The following is an 18560-nucleotide window of genomic DNA, read 5'->3' on the forward strand; positions in this document are numbered from 1 at the left end:
CTGGAGGAGGCGCCCCCTCCTCGGCATCCCGCGTGGAGGTGCCCCCCTCCGGGTGCGCAGCCTCTGGAGGTGGCCCCCGCCACCCCCCGCGATCCACGTGCGGTCCGGTGAGTCCTGGGCGTGGGGTGGGGGGCGCGCGTCAGACAACACCTCTCACCCCCGAAAGCCCTCTGCCCTCCCCATGCCCCTCTCTCTTTCTAATCTCCTCGCCTCCCCCCCTTCCCTAGCTCTCTTTCCTCCCCCGTCCCTCCATCTTCCTCCCGCCCCTTCTCCAGGGGATGCCCCCCCGCCCCTCCTCTCGCAATGTTGATGAGATGGGGAAGATGGAGACGGCGTGGACGGGGAAGCGGGGAGGGCTTGGCCACTCGGGGTCGGATCACTCCGTGGGGCTGGACGGGCAGCACGAGAAACCCCGCTCGCTCCCCGACTCCCTTCCCAAAGGGGGTTGTGCGGAGCTGTGGGACTCCCCGCGACGTGGGGTTGTGACGGCGGCGGCTGGGAATAGAGAATCACTGGGGAATAAGGCGAAGGGAGGGGGTAGGTGGCTGGGGGAGGGGGAATGGCGGGAGGAGGAGAGCTTGGAAGTCCCTAACTTAACTTCTCCCTCTCTCCTCACCCCCCCCCTTTCCCTGACTCTCTCTCTTTCTTCCCTGGCCCCCACTCCCCTTGCTTGCTGTGGGGTGTCCCCCCCCGCTTCTCCTTGTTTTCCCACCTTCTCTTATTCACCTGCCTCCCCCCCCCACACCTACCCCGGGCTTTCTTCCTCCCTCCCGCCTCTCTTGCGCCCCACTCCTTCTGGGGTTCCCCCTCTGGTCCGCCGACCACCTTCCACCTATCCTGTTTTCTTCCCCCTTTTTTTGTATGTGACCCCCCTCCCTCTTTTTTTGGGGGGGGCTTCCCTGATCCTGAACTCTCCCTGCTCCCCTCTGTCCTCCCCCCTCCCTACACCTCTCTCTCTCTCTCTCTCTCTCTCCTTTCCCTGCTTTCCCCCTTCCCTTCTTCCCTGCCTCTTACAGCCTCGGCTTCCCTCCCCTCCTCCCCCCCTTCTCAAATGCACAGATCTTCTCTCTCACTTTCCCTTCCCCTCTCCCAAGGGACCCAAAGAGATGCAATTGAGGGAGAGGGAGAGGAGCGGGAGGAGGGAGAGATGTTTTAAGGTGGATCCGGAGGAAACCAGGGGATCCTCGGAAAGGTCTGGCGCTCACACGCCTGGATGCGGCGGCTCAGGCAGCATCTGCTTTCCCCTCGAGATTATGTCATGTGGAGCCTGGTCGGGTTCACACGTTCAGTTCCACGTGTTAGCATCGGGCAAGCACACTGCTGCCAAGCACTGGAGCCAGGACCCCAGGTTGCGCACGCAGAGCGAGGCTTCATGCGCCGTGGATGCTGGTGCCCCTTGAACTGATGGGACAGAAGGCAAAGGAGGCCAACAGAAAGCAAAAACCCAGGACAGAGAAAAAGAAAGGACTTCTTGGAATCATAGAACTGTAGAGTTGGAAGGGACCAGTCCCCTGAAATGCAGGAATCTTTTTGCCCAGTATGGGGCTTGAACCCATGACCACCCCGAGATTAAGAGTCTCATGCTCTACTGAGCTGTCCTTCTTCAAGCAGTGCATAGTTAAACTGTGGAACTCACTGCTGCAGGAGGCAAGGATGGCCACCAACTTGGATTGCTTTAGGAGTGGGCCAATTCATGGGCTATCATGGCTAAATGCTTCTGAATACCATTTGCTGGAAAGTGCAGGCGGGGAGCGTGTTCTTTTGCTCAGGTCTTCCTTGAAGGTTTCCCATTGTGGCCTCTGATTGGCCACTTGTGAGAACAGGACGCTGGACTAGATGGGTCATTGGCCTGATCCAACCAGGGTCTTCTTGTGTCCTTAAGACAGAACCAATCACCAACAGAGTAAGCTGATTCCAGTTTTGTCCCCCATCCTTCTGAGTTCTAGAAGGGCTACCCTGAGACTAAGGAGGAGGAAGGGGACAGGCGGAGCCACCGTGTGTTGGTAGAGGAAAGAAGGCAGGCAGGAGGCGGCTGACTGAGGCCAGACCAAGTCTGGTGGGGCAGCCTCCCAGTTGCCCCAATAGACCAGCTTCCAGTGCACTTGCTTGCCTTCAGACTATCAGTCAGCAGCTGGCAAACCCTGGGCCAAATCTGGCCTTGCTAGTTTCCCCATCCACTAGTTGACAACCTGGGACACCTTCCCTAACCTGGTGCCCTCTAGGTATTTTGGAGAGCAACTCCCACCAGCCCCAGCTGGCCCAGAGATGATGGGCTCCATGGGGGACCCAGAGATGGACCTTGCAGAAGGTCCGTTCTTAACCTGAAACTGGTCTTAACCTGAAGCACTACTTTAGCTAATGGGGCCTCCTGCTGCCACCACGCCGCCGAAGCCCGATTCTTAACCTGAAGCACTATTTCTGGGTTAGCAGAGTCTGTAACCTGAAGCGTATGTAACCTGAAGCGTATGTAACCCGAGGTACCACTGTATTATATTCCCATAACACCATCAGCCTGGTCTGGCGATGTCTAGGATTGAACCATCAATGGAATCAGGCTAGCCATTGGAAAACATCAGGATTCTCCACGAATGGTTGGTTAGACAAAATACGGGACGTGGTTCTGTCGGAAAGTTCGGCATAATAGTATCGTGTAAGTACCAAGGCGAACTGCTAAAAAAAGGCAAAATCGAAATTGCCGGTATATGGTGGCCTTTTCTGTCGTAAGGAGGGATGGCATTCTGATACGTCTGCCATTGACTCAGATTGTTTTATGGAGATTGTTTTATGAGGCTGATATATGCAGGTTCCACCCTTTTAATTTTCCCTAGTAAAATGTGCTCTTAAATACTGTGAGGACACAAATGACACAACACATTTTGATGTAAATCTCCTTATTGTAGGAGGCTGATATGTCTGCCTTACGTACCTCAAGGACTCTTGTTAACACACCACTGTTTACTGTATGTGTTTGTATTCTTTCCAAATTATTTTTATTAAGATCTCAAATTATAAAGAAGATGGATAAGATATAAAGAGGGGGAAAGAAGAAACATAAATAACATGCAGCATCATTGCAGAGAGGAAAAGAATATTATGACAAGACTTCCTTGTGTAAACAATTAAACTGTCAAACTTAAATATATATATGCATGTGCAGGCTTGACAGTGAAAAAAAATAAAGATAAAAGTATTGCTTCCTGTGCCCTCTCTTCCCAGTTTGTCATAATAAATATGAAGATATATTCAGCCAGCTGTGTGCTTTCTAAAAAAATTATATATATATATTTTAAAAAACTCATACACCTGACTGCATGGACGTAGGCAAGGGGGGCAGGGGGGCAGTTGCCTCCCTTAAATCAATAAAAAATCGTATAAATTTGAAGTCCCCCCCCCAAAAAAAAAATTCTGGCTACACCCATGCCTGGCTGAGTATATTTTCATAGAATCCAGACTGTGGGACTGCCCAACCATTTCATTTGTAAATGAAATAAAACCATACCATGTTGCAAAACCCCCCCAATCATGTCTTGTTTACTATGTTCCCAGGGTACTTTTAATTTGTAAATGTTTGTATTGACATTTTTTAAAAAACCCAAACCCAATAAAAATATTCAATAAGAGAAGGAAGAATCATCTGTGAATCATTAATAAAAAAAAAAAGATTGGGGGCGAGACAAAATAGATGCCTGTTTGATAGGAAGATGGCAGCTTGGAATCACAGAGTTGGAAGGGTCCCTGAGGATCATCTAGTCCAACCCCCTGCAGTGCAGGAATATGCAACTGTCCCTTATGGGGATCGAACCTGCAGCCTTGGCGTTATCAGCACCACACTCCAGCCAACCGAGCTTGCAGTGGACAAATCAGGTACAAGCAACTTTCCAGGGACAAGGGACACGGGTGGCGCTGTGGGTTAAACCACAGAGCCTAGGACTTGCTGATCAGAAGGTCGGCGGTTCGAATCCCCGTGATGGGGTGAGCTCCCGTTGCTCGGTCCCTGCTCCTGCCAACCTAGCAGTTCGAAGGCACGTCAAAGTGCAAGTAGATAAATAGGTACCACTCCAGTGGGAAGGTAAACGGCGTTTCCGTGCGCTGCTCTGGTTCACCAGAAGCGGCTTAGTCATGCTGGCCGCATGACCCGGAAGCTGTACACCGGCTCCCTTGGCCATTAAAACGAGATGAGCACTGCAACCCCAGAGTCGGTCATGACTGGACCTAATGGTCAGGGGTCCCTTTACCTTTAACTTTCCAGGGACAGGGCATTTGATTTGCCCATGTTTGCCCCCCTCTCTGTACGTGGAAGCTTAAATTAGCCCCAATGGAGTTTCCTGATCAGGGATCATTCAAGCCTCCAGTTCTGGGCCTGGAAGAAGGGAGGATCTGAACTCTGCCAGGATCCTAGCAACTATTTGCAACGATCAAGGAGGTTCATAAGCTGTCCTTTAACTGCCCCAGGCAATGAAGAGTCTGACACCAACTGGCTGAAGTCCTGTGACTCAGCAGCAGCTCAGGCAGGCATGTCCAAACTTGGCCCTACAGCTGTTTTGGGACTACGACTCCCCTCATCCCTAGCTAACAGGATCAGTGGTCAAGGACAGTGGGAATTGTAGTCCCAAAACAGCTGGAGGGCCAAGTTTGGCCATGCCTGAAGGGAAGGCTGCGGTTCAGCTACAGGACATGCACAGCCAATCTCTGAGAAGATAAAGAAAAGCCCAGGGCTGTGCAGGAGGCCAGAAAAACCGCAGGTGGGCTGAAGAAAGGGGAGGGAGTAGTAGGCCAGGCAGTGACCATCAGTGGTTGGAGGAATGGAAAGACACCAGTTAAGAAGGGCAAAGCTTTTCCCACCACATAGTTCCATGCCAGGAAGAACTTCACCTCTGATTCACAGATTTGCAGAGCTGGAAGGGACCATGAGGGCCGTATCTAGATCAACCTCCTGCAATACAGGAATCTTTCACCCAACACGGGGCTCAAACCCACGACATTGAGATTAAGAGTCTGCTGCTCTGACTGAGCTATCCCTCAACTCTGAAAAGTGGCAGGTCTCAAAAGTGTTGGGGTCTGAATTTCACATACAGTGGTACCTCGGGTTAAGAACTTAATTCGTTCTGGAGATCCGTTCTTAACCTGAAACTGTTCTTAACATGAAGCACCACTTTAGCTAATAGGGCCTCCTACTGCCACCGCACTGCCGTCGCGCGATTTCTGTTCTCATCCTGAAGCAAAGTTCTTAACCTGAAGCACTATTTCTGGGCTAGCGAAGTCTGTAATCTGAAGCGTCTGTAACCCGAGGTACCACTGTACTGCTTTAGACCAGAACAGCTTATGTTTGTTTTTGCTGCAGGCTTCTAATGATTCTTTTAGGGCAGCCTTTGCCCACTGTGTGCCTTCCAGCTGTTTAGGACTACAACTCCCACGATCCCCTGCCAGCACCTCCTGGTAGGGGATGATGGGAGTTGTAGTCCGAAAACAGCTGGAGTGCACCCAGGGGTAAAGCCTGGCCCACCAACTATCCTCCTGGATTAGATTTACGCCCTGCATAAATTTCCTGAGAAGGAGCCACCTGGGCCCCTTCAGGGTGAGGTGTGACTTTGGATGGCTCGGAGGGAGACTTCCCTCCACTCAGTCCCTGGCTTCGCATCCTCTCATTCTGGCAACCGGCCAAATGTGCAGAACTCCGGCCAAGCTGGGCACCTCCTCAGGCTGGGAAATGACGAGATCCGAGGGGCATCTCCGCGGTGCCACCTTAACGGCGAAGGCTCCCCTGGCAAAGGAGGCAACGCTTGCAAGTTTATTCAAAGGGAAGTCCCGCCCAGCGCTGCCCTCCTTGGATTGGTTATCGCAAAATCAGGACTCCTGGGTCCACTGGGGATGAAGTGAAATTTAGTAGGTTATGGGAAGGGGAGGGCAGAGAGAACTCACGGAGTTTGAGATGCTCTGGGAAGGGAGCTGGAGTTTGTTACAGAGAGAGGAGAGAAAACACTGCCTAGGTGGCTTTTTCTGGAGGAAATCATTATGTGCAGTGGGCCAAAATGGGGCGCGGGGGGGGGGAAGACCCTCAGAGAGAGGGGGTCAGTTTACAATAAAGATGAAAGCTGGGAGAACTCCTGGGTTTTCTGAAAGCCAGGCAGGTTGAGTGCTCTAATAGCCCGTTAAATGAAAAGTGGACAAGGGTTGCCAACTGTTTATTCCTGGCAGGGTGCCTGTAGTTTTAGCTGCTGCACAACAAGCAAAAATGCAGCCAGTTTATTCAAATGCATCGCCACAAAAAGTGGGGTGGGGAGAGCAGTAGCAGCAGCAGTAGCACCTGTTGAATTGCTCCATATTCTGCAGCTATTAAAGGTAAGGGAGTCCAGTAAAGAGGAACGGGGAATGGCTGCAGGGAGTAAGTTTTCTTTTAGGGGAATGGATGTGGGAAGTAGCCTCAGAGGAGCAGAGACGTAACTAGATGTGAACTTTGTTGCTGTTTAGTCGTGTCCGACTCTTCGTGACCCCATGGACCAGAGCACGCCAGGCACACCTGTCTTCCACTGCCTCCTGCAGTTTGGTCAAACTCATGTTAGTAGCTTTGAGAACACTGTCCAACCATCTCGTCCTCTGTCGTCCCCTTCTCCTTGTGCCCTCCATTTTCCCCAACATCAGGGTCTTTTCCAGGGAGTCTTCTCTTCTCATGAGGTGGCCAAAGTATTGGAGCCTCAGCTTCAGGATCTGTCCTTCCAGTGAGCACTCAGGGTTAATTTCCTTAAGAATGGATAGGTTTGATCTTCTTGCAGTCCATGGGACTCTCAAGAGTCTTTTCCCGCACCACAATTCAAAAGCATCAATTCTTCGGTGATCAACCTTCTTTATGGTCCAGCTCTCACTTCCATACATCACTACTAGGAAAAGCATAGTTTTAACTATACGGACCTTTGTCGGCAAGGTGATGTCTCTGCTTTTTAAGATGCTGTCTAGGTTTGTCATCGCTTTTCTCCCAAGAAGCAGGCGTCTTTTAATTTCGTGACTGCTGTCACCAGCTGCAGTGATCATGGAGCCCAAGAAAGTAAAATCTCTCACTGCCTTCACATTCTTGGGGGGGGGTACCCTTGATTTAGTCTTTGTTTGGTTACTTAGCACCTGAGGGCTCTCTGCTGAATGCGTGAACGCTCTCCATGGTTTAGCATTAGGGACATGAGCCCAGCCTCCTTGCCCCACTTTGTGCACATTCCCCTGTTCCTCCGGTGTGGAGATCAGAAGCTTCCCCCTTCCACTTTAGTGTAACCATAGTGCAGTGTGCCATTTGAACTGTAAACTATGGTTCAGGGGAAACACGATCACCGTCTTCAACTAAGGGTTGTCATGCAGAAGATAGAGCAGACTTGCTTTTTGTTTCTCTGAAGAGCAGAACTTAAATCCAATGAGGAGAATTTGTAGGGAAGTGGATTTCAGATAAAAGTAGAATTGTTGATTTTTAGTTTAGATAAAAGACCAGTAAGAGGCAACATGATAGAAGTGTATAAAATTATGTGTGGCACAGGGAATGAATGAACGAACGATAAACAAATTAAAACATGACCCAGATGAGAACAAGCCCTAAGGCTTCTCACTCACCCGGACTTAGGTGAAGTCAGGATTCCTGGTTTCACCAGTAACGTTTTCCAGATAAGGAGTGGAAATTCAGAACTTCTTAGTTCTTTGGAAGGGGAGAGCACTATAGGAGGTTTGGGGGCTGGGCTGCAGGTGGGGGTCGGGGCACCAAGCATTCTTTACTTTTTTTAAAAAAAATGATATTTATTGGGAATTTAAAGTTACATTAAAAAAAAGAAAAAGGAAGAACAAGAAAAAAGAGATTAAACAATACAAATCAATAAAAGGAGAATAAAAAGTATAAAACATACAATACACTAAAATCAAAAACAAGAGCAAAAGAATAAATTTAAAAACAAATCCAATATTCCCATAGCCTTATTTTCATTAACTTGTTTCATCGACCTCCTCACACCTCCCTTTTTTGTATTCTAATTATTAATTATCTCAGCAAATCCTTTCCATCTTCCACTGTATTCTGTCCTTTAGTTGTCTTAATTTATTTTAGCCTTATCTTACCATGAAAAAAACCCTAGAACTACCAAGCTTTCTTTACAAGACAGATGCATTGAACATGCATTGCCTTTCACGGCCAAGAAGAACAACTGAGAACACACACACACACACAATTATTTTTCAATTATTAAGAAGGAAGCAGTGTGAGGATAGGAGCTGGCTGTGGTGAAGACATATGGTCACATATGTCTGTGTTAATCTTTTATTTCTATGAGGCAACGGAGAGCTGCCTATCAAAATATGTGGCCTTGGTTTTGCTCTGCTGCCTCCCTCTAGCCTTCCCTCCACAAAGAACAAAGTCTCCTTTTGTGTGTCTTTCAGTGAGTGGCCTGGATTTCCGCCCCTCTGCAGAGATCATGCTACCAGGAGTCAGTAAAGCAGGTTCTGCTGCTGGGGATCTGGGCCTGTGAAAGGAGAAGCAACAGGTGAGTGTTTTCTCCTCCTATTGAAACTGCAAAGGGTTGATCAAATAGAGAAGCCTTCGCAAACAGCTGTGTCCCCTTCCCCTCCTTTGACCCTCCAAGTGTCCCTATATTCCAGGGATGCTCCCGGATTTACAAAGCCATCCCAGTTTCTGATTTGATCCTGGAATGTTCTAAGCTTTTCCTTAGGACATCCCTATTTTTATCAGACAAATGTTGCAGATATGGTTATGCAGTCCCTGAGCCAAGGAGATAAGTAACTATACAACATTTAGGAGACATCTGAAGGTAGTCCTGCAGGAATTTTAAAATTGTTTAATGTTTTGTTTTGTTGGAAACCACCCAGAGTGGCTTGGGCAACCCAGTCAGACGGGCAGGGTATAAATACTATATCATAATCATCACCAGCATCGTTATGGAATAGGATGTCCCTATTTTCATTGGAGAAATGTTGGAGGGTATGTGATCCCAACTGTTGAAAGCTCAGAGTTGATCTTCCTTGCTGCTCCCACTCCCTGCTCCTGAGTCAGTTTAAAACGGACTTAGCTTTTGGGTCAAGCTCAGTTTAGGTTATTAAAGGCAACATATAAATGGGAATGTTAAGCCCAAGCCTCAGTCCAAGTTAAAAAGTTCAGCTTTTAGCTCAGTTAGTTCAGTGGGGGCACTGTCAGACTAATGCTGTTTTCCGGCAGGATCCAGTGGCACCCTGGCAAATTCAGCTTGCAATTCACCACCAGAGTTGCTTTGGAGCCCTTGGGCAACAACCCTCTCCCAACCCAGTAATTTTGCAGTAAGGAAAGTGATGGGGAAATGTGGGAAAACATTTGCTTGGCACACTGCGCATGTCCAAAGAACAGTAACCACAGAAAGTGTCCTTGCATAGACAAAATAATCTCAGCCTTCTGCTGCTTCTTGAAACTTCTTCTCTGTTCTTCTCTGTTTCTGGAACAAATGAGTCTCTGACACAGAGAGAATATCCAACACTTCCTTCTACCACAGGGAAATATTTGGGGTCATTTAGGAGAGTCAAAATTGCTTCAGGATTTCTTACCTGCACCATTTCAGAATATGGTCTATGTACCTGTGCATTTGCACCCACCCTGTGTATTTATGAAAATTTGTTTTTGATACCTTAAACCAGGCATAGGCAAACATGGCCCCCCAGCTGTTTTGGGACTACAACTCCCATCATCCCTAGCTAACAGGACCAGTGGTCAAGGATGATGGGAATTGTAGTCCCAAAAACAGATGGAGGGCCGAGTTTGCCTATGCCCGGGTTAGAGCTTCGACTTTTGCAGGATTGTTAGGCCTCTGGCACAGGTCAGTGGAAAGGATCTAGGAGTCTTGGTTGACCACAAACTTGACATGAGCCAACAGTGTGACACGGCAGCTAAAAAAGCCAATGCTATTCTGGGCTGCATCAATAGGAGTATAGCATCTAGATCAAGGGAAGTAATAGTGCCACTGTATTCTGCTCTGGTCAGACCTCACCTGGAGTACTGTGTCCAGTTCTGGGCACCACAATTCAAGAAGGACACTGACAAACTGGAACGTGTCCAGAGGAGGGCAACCAAAATGGTCAAAGGCCTGGAAACGATGCCTTATGAGGAACGGCTAAGGGAGCTGGGCATGTTTAGCCTGGAGAAGAGGAGGTTAAGGGGTGATATGATAGCCATGTTCAAATATATAAAAGGATGTCACATAGAGGTGGGAGAAAGGTTGTTTTCTGCTGCTCCAGAGAAGCGGACACGGAGCAATGGATCCAAACTACAAGAAAGAAGATTCCACCTAAACATTCGGAAGAACTTCCTGACAGTAAGAGCTGTTCGACAGTGGAATTTGCTGCCAAGGAGTGTGGTGGAGTCTCCTACTTTGGAGGTCTTTAAGCAGAGGCTTGACAACCATATGTCAGGAGTGCTCTGATGGTGTTTCCTGCTTGGCAGGGGGTTGGACTCTATGGCCCTTGGGGTCTCTTCCAACTCTATGATTCTATGATTCTATGACCCTGAAGCCTGCGTGCTCCTTTTGGCCCCTGCTCACCTCCTCCTCAGCAAGTGTGTCAACTCTGCACCAGCCAGGAGCCCTCCCCCTGCCAGTAAACAAGTGGGAACCCCAGCTGATGAAGCTGCAAGGTGTTAGAGGTCCCAGGTTCTCCCCAGCATCTCCATGTGGTGGGTTTAAGGACTCCTGCCTGAAACCCTGGAGAGCCACTGCCAGCCAGTGTAGACAGACCATGGTCTGGTTTGGTGCAAGGCTGCTCCATGTGTTCCTAACCAGCACTGTGCAGTTCTGTGGGCATTTGAGGCTCACAAGGTGTCTTTAGCCTGCAGGACCCTGGCCAGCTCCCTATACAGTGGTACCTTGGTTCTCAAACGCCTTGGTACTCAAACAACTTGGAACCCAAACACTGCAAACTCGGAAGTAAGTGTTCCAGTTTGTGAACATTTTTCGGAAGCTGAATGTGCTCCGTTTTGAGTGTTACACTTCTGATTTGAGTGCCACACTTTTGTTTGGGGTGTTCCGCTGAGGTCTGTCTGTTTTTGCTATTTATTTTGCGTTTCTGTTTTTGTGGCTCTTTTTTTGTGACTGTGTGGAACCCAGTTCAGCTACTGATTGATTGATTGATTGATTGATGTGTGACTGCAGTGCATTGTTTATTGCTTTCATTTTATGGATCAACGGGCTTGTTAGATAGTAAAATTCATGCTAAATTGCTGTTTTAGGGGTTGTTTTTAAAAGTCTGGAACGGATTAATCCATTTTGCATTACTTTCTATGGGACAGTGTGCCTTGGTTTTAGAACGTTTTGGTTTTGGAACGGACTTCCGGAACGGATTAAGTTTGAGAACCAAGGTACCACTGTAAAATGAACCAACGGAGATGTTGCCCCTGCAGATAGCTGGAGGCAACTGAAGCCCCCTATGGGCTGACCAGACCTGGGCAATGGTAGGTTCCACCTCCCTGGCTGGTTAAAGGGCCCTCGTCTCATTTCTGTGGTTTCTTTGAAGATGGGGAGGTAGCGGACTCTCCCTGAGTCAGGGGATGCTGACAGCGGATACTGACAGTCCCCTCTCCTGCTCCCTGGAATAATCTGACCCTCACCCACCATCAGTATCCTCTGCTGTACCCGAGTTGTGGGTCACAATACCCACTTTGTTGACTTTATGAATCACAATTTTCCCAAGTAAAACAACTCAATAAACAATAAAGGGCTAGTAGGGACTTACAGGCTCTGACCTTTAGGCCAGATTCATACAGAAAGGCAGTATGGTGTAATGATTAAGAGTGTGAAACTAGGACCTGGGAGACCAGGGTTCGAATAATAATAATAATAATAATAATAATAATAATAATAATAATAATAATATCTTTATTGTCATTGCACCCTTCAGGGACAACGAAATTACTTGACTGCTCCATAAAACCACTAATTAAACAATACAGTATAATACAGCAAGGGAGATTAGATGACTTTCAAAGTCCGGGCTTCCCATTCAGGGCCGAGATCGCTCTGGAGAAGAAGCTGTTCTTAAGATGGCTCGTTCTTGTCTTCATCGTCCTGTATCTCCGTCCCGATGGCAAGAGCTCGAAGAGACAGTGACCAGGATGCGATGGATCTTTTACTATGTCCAGTGCCTTCCTATGGCACCTTGTGGCATAAATCTGCTCTAAAGTGGAGAGTGGGCAGCCAACAATGCTCTCTGCTGCCTTAACAACCCTGCACAACCCCATCCTGTCCTGGGTAGTACAGCTTCCGTCCCACACACATAAGCCATAAGTGAGCACGCTCTCAATGGCACAGTGATAGAAGGCAAGCTTCACTTGGCCATGAAGCTCACTTGGAAGAGTCGCTGCCTTGCAGCTTCTTGACCTACCTCACAGGAATGTTGTGAGGAGAAAATGGAGAGGGGGTGGACCATGTAAGCCACCAGCTTGGAGAAGAAGTCAGGATATAGAATCATAGAGTAGTAGAGTTGGAGGGGACCGCAAGGGTCATCTAGCCCAACCCCCTGCAATGCAGGGATCTTCTGCCCAACCCATGACCTTGAGATTAAGAGCCTCATGCTCCACCAACTGAGCTATCCAGAGGGGTAAATGTGGGGGCATGGAACCAGCGTTTGACTCTGCCCGGATGAATTGCTTCGTGTTTTCCACTCACTGTTTCCCTGAGCACAGGAAGACCAGAAGAAAACAAAACCTCAAAGCGGTTTGCAAAAAGGACGTAACAGTCAGATCAACAGTAAAAAACAGTCGGGGAAATATGAAAATGAGCGAGGAACTGAAATCAGATTAAAGCATGCAGTCATGAAATAAATAAATGCGACAATTAAATAAATGCAACAATTAAATAAGTGCACGTTTGCGTCTTCTTCTTTTCAACTTCTTCCCCGCAGTCCCAAGACCATGGCCAGGCGGGTTGCACACTCCATAGAGTACGGTGGAATAACCCTTCCCGCTCTGGTGCACAGTGAAGACAGCGTTCGGTATGCCCATCAGAGCTTCCAGGTGCAAGACAGCGACGTCTTCAACATCACATATCCAAAATCTGGTGAGCCATTTGAAAGCACACACAACACAACACAACACAACACAACACAACACAACACAACACAACACAACACAACACCCCTGGCCTCTCACCTCCCCAGAGTTTCTGGACTGACAAACTCTATCCACTCATTTTTGTCTACCCCACTCTTTCTATTTGAATCTAGAAGATACTCAGATCCCAGCTGATGCTCTTCCGCAGGAAAACACCCCTCCCCCTTTGTTAAGGCTGTTTCTTACTCTGAACAGCTGCGGGACAGGCAGAAATTCAACAGGTGCAGCTTTTCAAAAAGCAGACCTGTTGAACTGTGCTGCACCTCAAGCTGTTACAGGGACAGGAGAGGTGATGCTAACTAACCTGGATAGCTCCTTTTTATTATTTCAAAATCCCGTCTGCAGATGCCCTCTGTGACTCCCTTGGGGAGAGGCCAAGAGGGGGCTCATCTCTCGTCCTTTCCCAGGAACAACTTGGATGAAGGAAATCCTCACCCTGATCCACAGCAATGGGGACCCCACTCGCTCACGGTCATTACCCTGCTGGGAACGGGTGCCTTGGATTGAACAGGTCACAGCGGTGAAATACCTGGAGAACCAAACGTGCCCCCGCCTCATAACCTCTCACTTACCCGCAGCAATCTTTCCAGAATCGTTCTTCACCTCACAGGCTAAGGTGAGTCTAGGACCTTCTTGGGTGCTAAGGTACAGAAGAGGGGGCTGGTCACCCCAGTTTCCTCAGAAACTCAAGAGGGTCGGGTTGGGTGGCAATACTTCTATTCTTCCACTTAGTGTGTATGTGGGGTTTTGTGTCAGCGTCACATGTGTGGGTTCTCTTACTATTCGCTTGTTGTATTTACTTGGTGGTGAGAGGGGTTGGGGTGGCCTAAGGGTGTGGTTGGTTGTCTTTGGGTGGCTGTAGTGAGATTTGTTTTTGTGTGTGAGTGGGGTGTGTGTGTGTGTGTGTGTGTGTGTGGATCAGCTTAGCCAGATTGATACGTATGCTGTCGGCGGATTCTTGTCGTCATCTTGTTGGGCTGTGTATGTGACAAAAGAGGAGCCATATCGGGTTGAAGGTGTCTTCTTCTACTTGTCCCGACGTCAGTTTCAGTTTATTGGTTAGTTTTTCTAATAAGGCTGTTATCATTCCTCCCTCCCCTTCTTTCCCCCTCTTTTCTTCCTAACCCAACACTGTACGTAACACTAATGTCTCACAACAAATGAAACTGATCTGTAGAAAACACAACTTGAAAAACGAGACAATGCACGTATTTTTTGTAAACTAAATCTTTAATAAAAATATATTTTTTAAAATAAGCAGCTCAGAGGGTGGCGGCCTGGGAGACTTCCTAAGTTATGCTTTACCCTGCCCTTTGACACCTGAGATGTATGCTTTAGTACTCACCTTATTTCCATTATTGTAAGTTGTTCATTTTTAATATGGTGTTTTCATTGTTGTAACCTGCCCTGGAACATTAGGGTAAAGAATGGATTACAGTGGTACCTCTGGTTGCGAATGGGATCCGTTCCAGAGCCCCATTTGCAACCTGAAAGGAACGCAACCCACGTCTGTGCATCTGTGCACGCGCAGGTTGCATTCTCCGCTTCTGCGCATGCTTGTGACATCATTTTGCGCGCCTGCGCATGCGCGAGTGGCGAAACCCAGAAGTAACACTTTCCGGTACTTCTGGGTCGCCACAGGATGCAACCTGAAAAATCGTATCATGAAGCAAACGTAATAAGAGGTATGACCGTATTATTATTATTATTATTATTATTATTATTATTATTATTATTATTATTGTAAGGGGCATGGTACCATTGTCAATGCTAGGGAACCAGTCAGTGCATGGGGTGGAACAGAGATCTTTTGATGAAGGGCAGTATATAAATCTAATCATCATCATCATCATCATCACAGAGACTATTGAGTTGCCCTAATCGACAGAGGAGCGCCACAGAGGTAGTTTCTTTGTGACCCCCTGGGAAGGTAGGTATTTTCTTCGCTGCTGGTGACCCTTCTGGCCTCCCTAGGAGAGAGCCTGCCTTGTGGCATGAGAAAGAACCATTGGCACAGTTAGTCCAACACCTGACAAAACTTTCTTTTCCAGGCCATTTACACCGTCCGCGACCCCAAGGACGTCTGTGTCTCGCTTTTTTATTACACCAAGATGGCTTCATTTCTGGAGCACGAGGAGGATTTTGGGGAATTCATCAGGAAGTTTGTTTCAGGGGAAGGTACATGAGCGTGTGGGTTTTCTGAGAATAGCAGTAGGACCTGACATTTGGTAGGAGGTGTCAGGGGTCACAAGCGGTGTAGTCTGGGTCCCCGCTGGGGCTGCTTGGTCGAAAGGCTGGGAGGCTGACAGCAGGTGGCGCTAGCAGCAAAAGCAGGCAGAGCCAGAGCCAACAATAGCTAGATCAAGTTCATTCTGGTTTTGTCCCCACCCTCCTCTCCGTTGAAATCAACAAAGGCAGCACTGAGACTAAGGAAGAGGTTGTTAGCTAGTGTCACCTCCTGGACTGGCAGGTGGAAGGGGGCTGGCTGAGGGCAGGCTGGACCCACACATTGTCCCTACATTGTGGCCTTTGGCTCTGTTCAATCTCACATGGCAATCCTGCCAATAGTCTTGATTTCCTAGTAATTCGCATTGCTCACCTACAAAGGAAGTGAAAGATGCAATCCGTACGTCTGATTGGTCTGTTGTCAGTTCCAACCTGTCAAACCCGCTTAACCTGGAACCAATTAAACGAAGGGTGGCAATGGTGGGTGTGGCCACAAATGGGTGTGGGGTGACCATACACACGCAGATCCCTCCCCCCAAAAGGCACGTAACTCCCCTCTGCAACTGAGCCATGCAGGTTCTTAACAATCTGCTGTTGGTTAAAAATAGATTCACTTAAATCACCTTCCCCCAACCTGCAGTCTTCCAAATGTTTTGGACTACAACTCCCATTAGCCTCAGCCAGCATGGCCAACGCTCAGGGATGATGGGTGTTGTAGTTCAAAAAAACCAGATGGAGAAGGATGAATTAGCAGCTTTCAATCTCTCTCATTCCCTTATTTCCATATATGCCTGAATCTTCGTTTGAAACTGTGGCTCCTGGTAGACAATAGACAGCAAAAGAGTAATCCTATGAAAGTTTCCTCATAAGTCTCACCGAAATTGATAGTGCTTGCTTCCAAGTGACTGTGTGTAGGGTTGCATCTTTTTAAATTTAACCTTCATTTTTTTTTCATGCTGCTGCTGCTGCTCTTTAAAACCACAAAACAAATCCTGTTTCTCTTTAGTTCTCTTTGGCTCCTGGTTTGATCATGTCAAGAGCTGGCTGGCCTACAAAGACCAGGCAAACTTTCTCCTTCTGACTTATGATGAATTGCTGAAGGTGAGTTATTAAGAAAAAAAAACAGGTTTCTTTGGTCTTCAACCCCTGGTCCTCTCTCAGGTCAGACCCATAAGCCATTCTAGGCTACTCGGAGGCCCTGGCAGTCTAGCTCCTTCCAACCCTTGCTATCTCCCCTTCTCAGGACTTACGGGGCAGCGTTCTCCGCATCTGCCAGTTCCTGGGCAAGGACTTAGATGTGCCTGCTGTTGACTCCGTGGTGGAGAATGCCTCTTTTGAAGCCATGAAGGGAAACAAGATGGTGAACTATAGCCTCGTCCCAGAGGGTATTATGAACCAAAAGATCAGCCCCTTCCTCAGGAAAGGTAAAAAAACCCTGAAAGCCGGGGAGGGGAAATTCTTTGGCAGGACTACTTGCAAGTCAATATTTGAGGAGGTGGTACATCTAGAGTAAAAGATCCCTCCAGCTCTCTCATATTCGCCTACAAACCTTTTTTTTTTTTTTTTGGCAGGGATTTCTGGAGATTGGAAAAATCATTTCACTTCAGAGCAGAGTGCTGCATTCCATCATCTCTACCAGGAGAAGATGAAAGACGCAGGGATCAGATTTCCTTGGGATGAAATCCAAACTGAAATCCACCAGGAACCTTAAGGTTTCAGAGAGGGAAACGTTAGGTGCAGAATTTCCCCTGTTCTAACGTCCTTATTCACCAGCCTTTGTTATGAAAACCAGCTTACTCTTTTTAACACAACAGCTACCATTCACTTCTCACATAATATAGGAGTCCCAGCTATCAGCACTACTGAGGATTCCAGTGCAGGTTTATGCTTTGAGCAATGAACAGTAGGAGCTCTTCACTCTGATAGAAAGCAGAGGGCTAGCTTGTACAACTGGAAGAATTAAAGTTTTCTTGGATTGTTTTCTTGGATTGCAGTGGTGGTGGTGACGTTGTGTGTCTGAGTCATCCCCCACAAAATAAAATGCTTCCTGCATTTAGAAAGCTAGCCTTTCAGGGACAAAGGGTCAGACCTTTCCTTTTCCCCTTCACATGCTAGATTTTGTTCCCCAGGCAAGGAGTTCTCTTGTGTTCTTTTGCTGCTGTGTCACAATAATCCTGTGCCTCTCTTTACTACAAAAGAACATTTGTTTTTGCCAGTTTTGTCTGCCTTTCCTCTTGCAGGTGTCTTTTGCTTTATTTGCAGTCGCGACCGGTTATAAAATTTTGCCTCCCCAAACTAATAAAGCAGCAATAGGTGTCTCGACTGTCCACTAGATGGTGTAGTTGTTTTAGACAAGGACAATGTGGCACTATGAGCTCATCTGCACTGCCTCAAAGCTCTCCTTGTACCATGGGTTGCTCCCTCCTTCATTTTTTGACAGGAAGCGCATGTTTCTACTGCCCAGGTGACACATCTGCTGACCTGAAGCAAGAAACTACTTTTCCACTAACCAACAGCGATGCAAAAAGGCTTCCTAAATCAAGTACAGTGGTACCTCGGGTTAAGTACTTAATTCGTTCCAGAGGTCCGTACTTAAGCTGAAACTATTCTTAACCTGAAGCACCACTTTAGCTAATGGGGCCTCCTGCTGCTGCCACACCGCCAGAGCACGATTTCTGTTCTCACCCTGAAGCAAAGTTCTTAACCTGAAGCAGTATTTCTGGGTTAGCGGAGTCTGTAACCTGAAGCGTATATAACCTGAAGCGTATGTAACCCAAGGTACCACTGTACATGCCGCTGTGCTGTGTTTGCCCTATCATGGTTTTTAGGTCATCCCATTCTCCTCCTCTGCCACTGCCACCAAACCTCAACACTCTTTGCCTCGTATATCTTTAATTTCTGCTGCTTCAAATTTCCAGGTGAGTATCTCTCTCCTTTCTGGCAGGCCTGACCTGGGAGGAAGTCCTTTTACACTCATTGGGGCCTTCTTCTTGAGACCGGGTTGTTAGCTGTGTTAGTCAGTAAGCAAAGCGCCATCCTCTTTCCGCACTCCTTCAACTTGCAGAAAGCTCTGCTTATTCTTTTTAGTCCTATTGCTTCTCGGGCAGCAGCTGGGAGCAGGCATTCAAGCTGCTTTGCTAGCTAAGAGTCTGAGCCCGTGTGCTGCCATTGCTGCAATGTGAGTGGGGTGGCTTGTGCCTTCCCCAGCATCCTGGGTACCTGCATGCAAGAG

At 47.9% G+C, this 18560-nt stretch overlaps 1 protein-coding gene across 6 annotated transcripts; it reads left to right on the plus strand.

Moving 5' to 3' along the window:
• LOC309516687 (sulfotransferase 2B1-like) lies at positions 1 to 17655 on the plus strand. Of its 6 annotated transcripts, XM_082195472.1 has the most exons (9): positions 5806 to 5883; positions 8401 to 8504; positions 10832 to 10922; positions 12902 to 13049; positions 13510 to 13718; positions 15154 to 15280; positions 16335 to 16429; positions 16572 to 16752; positions 16900 to 17655. In XM_082195472.1, the coding sequence occupies exons 4-9, from the start codon at positions 12905 to 12907 to the stop codon at positions 17037 to 17039; spliced, it is 897 nt and encodes a 298-aa protein (XP_082051598.1). In that variant the 5' UTR covers positions 5806 to 5883; positions 8401 to 8504; positions 10832 to 10922; positions 12902 to 12904; the 3' UTR covers positions 17040 to 17655. The 6 variants fall into 6 exon arrangements, with proteins under 6 accessions (XP_082051595.1, XP_082051598.1, XP_082051597.1 ...); XM_082195469.1 differs by lacking the exons at positions 5806 to 5883; positions 10832 to 10922 and adding an exon at positions 1 to 107 and having other exon boundaries at positions 12895 to 13049; XM_082195471.1 differs by lacking the exon at positions 10832 to 10922.
• The last annotated feature ends 905 nt before the right edge of the window (positions 17656 to 18560 follow it).

The sequence above is a fragment of the Podarcis vaucheri genome (assembly GCF_965113315.1).
Source record: "Podarcis vaucheri genome assembly, chromosome: 13".
In the NCBI taxonomy this organism is placed as follows: Eukaryota; Metazoa; Chordata; class Lepidosauria; order Squamata; family Lacertidae; genus Podarcis; species Podarcis vaucheri.

Coding starts and splice junctions, on each gene's coding strand:
- LOC309516687 (XM_082195469.1), top strand. CDS start 12,905: ATGGCCAGGCGGGTTGCACACTCCATAGAGTACGGTGGAATAACCCTT. Junction 13,050..13,509: donor CATCACATATCCAAAATCTG/GTGAGCCATTTG, acceptor GTCCTTTCCCAG/GAACAACTTGGATGAAGGAA. Junction 15,281..16,334: donor GAAGTTTGTTTCAGGGGAAG/GTACATGAGCGT, acceptor GTTTCTCTTTAG/TTCTCTTTGGCTCCTGGTTT.